The sequence below is a fragment of the Littorina saxatilis genome, linkage group LG14 (assembly GCF_037325665.1).
Source record: "Littorina saxatilis isolate snail1 linkage group LG14, US_GU_Lsax_2.0, whole genome shotgun sequence".
NCBI lineage: Eukaryota > Metazoa > Mollusca > Gastropoda > Littorinimorpha > Littorinidae > Littorina > Littorina saxatilis.
The window spans coordinates 10,283,870-10,292,443 of NC_090258.1; the positions used below are offsets into that span (position 1 = coordinate 10,283,870).

At 42.3% G+C, this 8,574-nt stretch overlaps 1 protein-coding gene across 1 annotated transcript in view; it reads left to right on the plus strand.

The window, feature by feature from the left end:
• LOC138947079 (contactin-like) overlaps nucleotides 1-8,574 on the plus strand; it is a 49,393-nt gene that overhangs the window by 5,456 nt on the left and 35,363 nt on the right. Inside the window, exons 4-10 of the mRNA XM_070318517.1 lie at nucleotides 372-457; nucleotides 1,733-1,899; nucleotides 2,364-2,477; nucleotides 3,507-3,652; nucleotides 5,992-6,175; nucleotides 7,152-7,247; nucleotides 8,364-8,574. The exon at nucleotides 8,364-8,574 is cut by the window's right edge and continues 20 nt beyond it. Coding sequence (XP_070174618.1) covers nucleotides 372-457; nucleotides 1,733-1,899; nucleotides 2,364-2,477; nucleotides 3,507-3,652; nucleotides 5,992-6,175; nucleotides 7,152-7,247; nucleotides 8,364-8,574 — 1,004 coding nt within the window. The remainder of the gene's footprint in view (nucleotides 1-371; nucleotides 458-1,732; nucleotides 1,900-2,363; nucleotides 2,478-3,506; nucleotides 3,653-5,991; nucleotides 6,176-7,151; nucleotides 7,248-8,363) is intronic.

Sequence of the window (8,574 nt, forward strand, 5' to 3'; positions counted from 1 at the left end):
TGTGGCAGTATACAAGAGTACAAGTAAAAGGTCTAACACTGTAGAAATTACTTTGTAGACATGTGTGTGGTACTATACAAGAGTAAGTTAAAGGTCTACACTGCAGTTATTCCTGTATAGACATGTGTGTGGTACTACACTGCAGTTATTCCTGTATAGACATGTGTGTGGTACTACACTGCAGTTATTCCTGTATAGACATGTGTGTGGTACTACACTGCAGTTATTCCTGTATAGACATGTGTGTGGTACTACACTGCAGTTATTCCTGTATAGACATGTGTGTGGTACTACACTGCAGTTATTCCTGTATAGACATGTGTGTGCGTCTATATAAGACGAATGTACGAGTGTTTACACGTGTGGTGCAGCAAGACGGAGCCAGTCTGGTGAGCGTCAACACCGGAGAGGAACACAACTTCCTGGTTGGCTGGCTGGCTCGCTACGATGCGTCAGAGTGAGTCATATCATTGTGTCACTGCGTCATCTTCCATGACATCATCGGTCTCGAAGAGCATTAACTGTGTGTATGTGTGTCCGCACGGGTACGTGAGTCTCCTCTTTCGTTCCCATTCATCCCCCCCCCCACACACACACACACACACATTTTGTTTGGTCTACAGACCTCAAAACTGCCGCTTTTCAACGCTAAGTTTTTCTTGCCTGTGTTATTGTTGGCTTCCCCTCGAGTAGCTTCCCTTGCTTCTCTGTCTTTGTCATTTGTTGGTTTGTGCAGTGCAGTTGTTTTGTCAGTTATTCTCCTCTTTATCTGTATCGTCTTTCTTCTTCTTTTGTGTGTGTGTACTTTTGTGTTTTTGTGCCTGAAGAAGACCCTTAGGTCGAAACGTCGCTGTTATTCGTTCCGTGTTCGTCATTTTAACGTGAGTACATTGCTTTTTGGTCTCTTTGCTGAAGAGACAATAAACAATAATAACCATGACATCATTTTACTTCTTTTTCAGAGGAGAATTGTTATTTTACACTGTGTTCAATCGCGATGCACGATGTTTAACTTAATGTTTAATCTTTATAATTATGTCTTTGTGCAATATTCTTTTGTAATTGTAAGGCAAGCCTAAAGGCACATTTCTGTTTTGTAAAGACAGACACTAAAGTATTTGTTCTTATTCTTGTCTGTCATTGCAGTCAGGTACGAAAGAAATGTCAGATGTTCAAGTAGTTTGGCATGGAAACAACAAACAGGCGTATAGACAAATACACAGACAAACAGAACGATATAAACACACAGTGACACCCCCACACACACACACACCGGCACGGCGCACACTCACACACACACGCACACTCACACACACACACACTCACATAAACACACACACACACACACACACACACACACACACACACACACACACACACACACACACACACACAGAGAAACAAAACATTGATTGTAACAAAAAACAAATACAAACTCCTAGTTTAAAGATTTTTTTCTCTCCCTTTCACCACTTACAAATGCAGTAACAGAGTACATATGTAGAGAAGGCAAACATATACAGGAAAATTGTTTTATTATGCTTGAATTACCCTGTGTGTTGTATGGTCACCATGAAGGCAGAATTCACAAAAGCTGAGTGATAACATTGAACAATACCCAAACCAACAAGCGCCAAATTGATTAAAAAAAAATTCACAACATTTACAACTGCCTCCTGCTCCCTTAAAATCCCCAAAGATGACGTCTGTGTGTGTATGCCATCTTGTCCAGAATGTACGAGTGGTACACGAGCGGTTTACAGCGTGGTGACCTCAGAGTGTGGTCGGGTGACGGAGACTCCCTGACGCCACAAGACATTTACTGGATCATTGACCCCGCCACGGAACTACAGGTGTCCAGAACCTTCCCTGAAGCACACCTGGTCTACAGGTATTCAGGTGAGACATATTTGCCAGCAAATTAAAAAACAGATACGGTGTAACAGTGTAATCCCTTCCCTCATGTTTCTTGTCATCGTCAAGATGAGTTAAGTTTCCTTTGAATTTTGTTGTCCCTGTTAGTTTTGGACTCTCGTGTTTATTATGCGTTATTTGTTGTGTTTTTTACCTAAATATGACATTTAACACCTATCGAGGTGAACAATGACTGTCGAGATCTGTGTAAAATGTCATATTTTGGTCAAAAATACAAATACAATTTATATATCGATCGATTCTGGTTAGAATTACTTTAAGTTTTGTATGATTGAACGCACACAAACATGCACTATTTTGTAGTCTCGGCTGGCCGCCTAGATACGAAGTTTTGTCGATCATGACGTCACATGGCTCAAAGAAGGGAAATCCTGTGTTCCATATTATATACCTTTTTATTTTTTTATTCAAAAGCTTCTTTCTTTCAGATGAGGACAAACGCTTTGGTTGGGCGTGGGCAAGTCGGACACAGTCGTTGCCTTACATCTGTGAAATCAACCGTGACGAAGTGTACCGACTCTATCAGCGCAAAAGAGATTTCTGTGAGTGTTGCTTTTAGGTTTGTTTGTTTGTTTGTTTGTTTGCCGACCACGAAGGGCCATATCAGGGCGGTGCTGCTTTGACATACGCCACACACAAGACAGAAGTCGCAGCACAGGCTTCATGTCTCACCCAGTCACATTATTCTGACACCGGACAAACCAGTCCTAGCACTAACCCCATAATGCCAGACGCCAGGCGGAGCAGCCACTAGATTGCCAATTTTAAAGTCTTAGGTATGACCCGGCCGGGGTTCGAACCCACGACCTCCCGATCACGGGGCGGACGCCTTACCACTAGGCCAACCGTGCCGGTTCCACTGTAGTACTTTTAGGACTAATAATTGGCCTGCAGTTGGACAGGTAGAGGTAGTAGGCCTATGATATCTATCGCCTTTATCAACGTACAGGAGATTTATGTGTTAGTCTTCCAATAGTCTACACCGACAGAGGGAAAACTGTAACATGTCCAATGTATGATGTGAACAACTCAGGACTTAAAAGAAAGGTTGTCCTAAAAGGGAGACAAAATGACAGATATTGTGAACAGGTAACCTTGAAATGCATGGTCTTAAAAGCAGACGTAAATCAAATTAAATCAAATCAAATCAAATCATTTGATTTGTTTTGATTTGATTTGATTTGATTTGTTTGATTTGATTTGATTTGATTTACATCTGAGATTTTTATTATTACCATTTTCAATTTTAAGAAAATTACTCGTAAGGACACCGCCAGTCTGTGGATGTGTCGGTATCGTGTATCATTAAATGTGGTTTAGGGTAACTCGACCGACCCTATTTTTTCCTGCTGACTAAAAAACTTTTTTTTCATTTCTCAAAAAAATCAACTTTTTGCATATTTTGCGAACCATACCGAGACTAACGGAAGTAACCTCCTTCAAAATCGGCGAAATTTGAAGAAGAAAAAAATGTAAAGCCGACCTACCCTATCTTTTGGGGTCACGTTTCCCTAATCCAACATATATTTTTGTTTGCCCTTAAGTTACATTTCTTGTCGTTTTTTCTCCAGCATACGGCAACCCATCGCCCAACCCGGGCGCGTGGCAGATCGGTCCCAAGTTCCGCCTCGTCTCGCCAGGAATCGTGTTCGCCGGTCGCGCCAAACAGATCACCCTGGAGTGTTCTGCTGAAGGAAACCCTTCTCCCTCATACAAGGTACTGTACAACACGCTTTGCTCTGGTGCTGTAGAGACCTTCTCTCCTGCTGAAGTAAACCCTTCTCCCTCTTACAAGGTACTGTACAACACACTTTGTTCTGGTACTGTAGAGACCTTCTCTCCTGCTGAAGGAAACCCTTCTCCCTCATACAAGGTACTGTACAGCACACTTTGCTCTGGTACTGTATAGACCTTCTCTCCTGCTGAAGTACACCCTTCTCCCTCATACAAGGTACAGTACAACACGCTTTGCTCTGGTGCTGCAGAGACCTCCCCTCTTGTGTGGTCCGTCCTATAAGGCCTAAAAAAAAAATAGGTGTGGTTACGGTAACCCGACCTACCCTATTTTTAGGGGCCGACCCTATAACTTTTTATTACATTTGTCAATTAAAAAAAAACCACACAAGAAAACGAGTGCAGAAAACGCAATAAAAGCGAAAGCGCCCGAGTCGCACACTTATTTCCCTGTCAAGTAGGTTTAATTTGTATACATTAGAAAAAAAAAGTTTAAAAAAAAAAAGTGATTGCCTACCTTCCTACCCTATTTTTTGGGGCTATGTTACCGTAACCACACCTATTTTTTTTATTTTTTTTTGTGCCTAAACAACCATGGATCCGTCCTGGCTTGTACGTGGAATAATTGTCTGTCGAGTTTTCTGCTGGCTCGTGTCGAGTCTTCTTCGTAGGATTTACCTCAGTTCGAGGTTATTTCCTCTTTACATTTCCATCACAATTCACCGAATCAGTGTTGTTTGTCTATGAGGTGTCCTTCAATGCAAACGCGTGACCTGGCAGTTAGCCATTGCATGTAGGCCCTACATGTATTTCTATCGGTGTTTGACATCATATGCATAGTCAGCAAATTCGGTGCAATGGAAGCAAAATTGTACTCACCGGTGCAGGAAAATACCTATTTCTCTTAAAAACACACTGGAAATTATTTATTGAACAATCCAAAACTGTCGGATGGTTCAGATTTTGCAGAGCAAAATATTTCTAGCACAAAAGCTTCCGCGCCTATCCGTACGCATGAGTATCTCTCACAGATGCGAGAAATGGAAATGTCTATGGAAGACCAACAACGATCTAAAATGATTTCTCTGATGCGGCGATTTTTTTATTTAAATGTTCTGTTATTATGTGTGTGTGTGTGTGTGTGTGTGTGTGTGTGTGTGTGTGTGTGTGTGTGTGTGTGTGTGTGTGTGCGCGTGCGTGCGATTGTTTGTTCCTTGTGTGTTTGCATCTGGTGAGTACATGTACATTTCCATTGTTATCCTGTTCGTATAGCTATAGTTCTTCTCCCCTGCAGTATCCTGTTCGTATAGCTATAGTTCTTCTCCCCTGCAGTATCCTGTTCGTATAGCTATAGTTCTTCTCCCCTGCAGTATCCTGTTCGTATAGCTATAGTTCTTCTCCCCTGCAGTATCCTGTTCGTATAGCTATAGTTCTTCTCCCCTGCAGTATCCTGTTCGTATAGCTATAGTTCTTCTCCCCTGCAGTATCCTGTTCGTATAGCTATAGTTCTTCTCCCCTGCAGTATCCTGTTCGTATAGCTATAGTTCTTCTCCCCTGCAGTATCCTGTTCGTATAGCTATAGTTCTTCTCCCCTGCAGTATCCTGTTCGTATAGCTATAGTTCTTCTCCCCTGCAGTATCCTGTTCGTATAGCTATAGTTCTTCTCCCCTGCAGTATCCTGTTCGTATAGCTATAGTTCTTCTCCCCTGCAGTATCCTGTTCCATTCTGTTACTGTAATTCTTTCCCATGGGAAATGTTCACAGACCTAACGTAACGCCACAGGAGCTTGTATCCAACCACCGGTCGATAATTATTTACTCCTGCATGCTTATTATTTACTGCTGCATGCTTACCCTTACTACTACTATTATTAGTAAATAGTAGATCTAGTAGTAGACTGTATGGAATAAGGAGTAAACAAATGGAATAAGGAGTAAATAATGATCGACCGGCGATTGGATACAAGCTCCTGTGCGTAACGCTGCATAATGTGGTTGCTTGATAGTGGTACAAGAACTTCCCAACAGACCGTAATGCTGTATGATAGTTGATGGGAGGATCAAGGGGTAATGGAGTGAGGGGGGTGGGGGAGGTCCAAATTGTGACCGGGGTCCAGGGGCCGCCCAGGCCTTAATGAGGTCGAGGGGCGAAGCCGTGGTCAGGATGTAGCCCCCCCAGACGCTGAAGAAAATATAACTTTATGAGGTGCATTGTAGGCCTTTCCTGGAAGATGACAAGGTTAATTACTAGTGTCAAACTATCAACAACAACAACAAATTAATATAACATTACATAACGCTGCATAATGTGTTTTTACACAGTGGTACAAGGACTACGCCACAGACCGTGAAAAGCTGGTGACCGCCACGGTCCGCTACACAGTAACTAACGGGCGACTGACCATCAACGACCCCGTGGAACAGGAGGACCCCGGCACCTTCACCTGTGTGGCCGAGAACTCTGTGGGCAAGGTCTTCAGTCCGCCCGTACCTGTCTACTTTGGTTGTGAGTCACACTACACGTGGCTTTTTACATTTAGTCAAGTATGGTGGTGGTCTGTGTGCGTGTATGTGTGTGTGTGTGTGTGTGTGTGTGTGTGTGTGTGTGTGTGTGTGTGTATGAGTGTTAGCATATGATCACCATTCAGGACTTGCAACTGTTGCACACCTTCAAATTGAGGACCTAAACCCAAATGGGGACCCAAAACTGAGTCCTCATTTTTTTTTTTTTGTCAAAGGTTTGCGGCAAAATGAGCCATCAAATCTTTTGGCGCCAAAAACTTGTTTTGGAGCTTCTGAAGACGTTAAACTCTGTTCCTTCTTGGGTCCCCGATTGGTATGTGCCTTCTCAAAGTCCTCGTTTGTGACCATATGCACGTATGTGTGTGTTAGCAAGTCCTCGTTTGTGACCATATGCACGTATGTGTGTGTGTGTGTGTGTGTGCATCCGTCATTATATGGACAAAACGATGGACTTTCGCCCACGCAGTTTTGACGCTCTCATTGATTTGACGTCAAAACAATGTTTTACCCTCAGTTTTGGGTTTTTAGACGCCATATTAATCATAAAACTGTTGAGATATGTCATTTGGAGTTGATCAAACAATGACTGTTTTTGTCATTTCTGAGTGTGAAAGTGTGTGCGACTCTGCCAGAAAGCGATTTTACGACCGTAATTTATTATATTTAAGCGAGTGTATTATTGCTTACATACTTCTGTTGTAATTCCGTAATCAAATCTGAAATTTAGTTACGTTCAAGCCCATAGTTATTGAGAAAACAGGTATCACATCAGTGTATGGACCAGCCATGTGTGTAGGGGGGGGGGGGGGCGGGGAGGGGGGCGATTCAGAGATAACTACTGGACCGATCTTTATGGAACTTTGCATACAAATTCAACGAGGAGCCATTGTGTTCACGAGTCGGCCTACTGTGGGTTTTTCAGTTTTTCAGTTTTTCTTGGTATTAATTATTTGTTTCAGTTTTGAATGAGTTTTCCAACACCAAGCCTGGATCCCGGACAGCTCAGCTGTACCAGGGAGCAGTCATTGACTGCAGTCCTCCCAGCTATAATCCTGGTAAGCAACACACTATGCACACTATGTTATTGCCCATATTCCTTGAATACAGAATATTGTATTGCCAATGAATTTGCATGTATAAATCAAATCGTATATAATGAACTCTATTATCTCAAACATGAGAAATTGCAGTGGTGGTGTGTAACATGACAATACTATAATATTATAAACATTTAAATACATGTAGGCCTACTAACGTTAATACAAAAAATTGGCCTTTATGCTGCGGTGAAAACGACATAGGGCCTAGACGTAAGCATATTGGAACACAGACATGCTGATACAAAGAGTCAGCGAGGTAAAGTAAAACACATACTTAAACAATGAAGACAAGATTTGCTATGGTTCTAGATTAAGTGTGTAGTTTCTCTTTGCTTTAAAAACAAAATTCCTGTTGAAATTGCGGGTAAAGACCAACAACCCTTTGTTAATTACACCCCCGGTATAGGGGTGTGTATAGGATTCGCTTGATGTGTTTGTTTGTTTGGGTGTGTGTTTGTGTTCGCATATAGATCTCAAGAATGAAGGGACCGATCGTCACCAAACTTGGTGAACAGGTTCTATACATTCCTGAGACGGTCCTTACAAATATTGGGACCAGTCAAACACACGGTTAGGGAGTTATTGGTGGATTAAGATTCTACAAGGACTTATAGAGGCACATATTAATGGTCAAAGGGAAATAACCTTCTCAGTTGGTGGCAGTGAGAATGGTTATTTCCCTTTGACCAACGGGGGTGTTTTTCCTACCTCGAAGGAATTTCTTGTTAAAATAATTGTAAAGAGTGCAGATTCTTTTTAGTTTGTCACGTACGAATCAGTATCGTGGCTGAATTCTTTTCAGAGTGGAGTTTTTGTTTGGGAATGAATTAAGCAGATTGACTCGGACGTCAACTTCAAAATTAATTCAACCAACATTTTTACTCTGCGCAGGAAGAAGACAGGCTGTTGATTTCTGATACATTTTAAGTTGGAGTATGCTCTACTCTTGTAAACAAAAAGCTTGTGGTTGATGAGGTGATAAGCTACATGCAAAGGGAGCACACTTTGAAAATACTTCAACCTATAACACCATCACAAACGTCACCTGATAGTTGTATAATTTCTCACCAGCCCTCGTATACCAGTGGATGAAGAACATGAAGCAGAACATCCGGCCCGAGATGAACCCTCATACCTTCCTCTCGGAAAACGGCAACTTGTATTTCTCTGAGGTCCAAGCAGCCGATGCCGCGGAGTACCATTGCATCATCACGCTGGTGGCTCCGCCTGGTGAGGAACTTGCCAGCTCACAACCAATCTACGGCTACAGTCGGGGAATCCA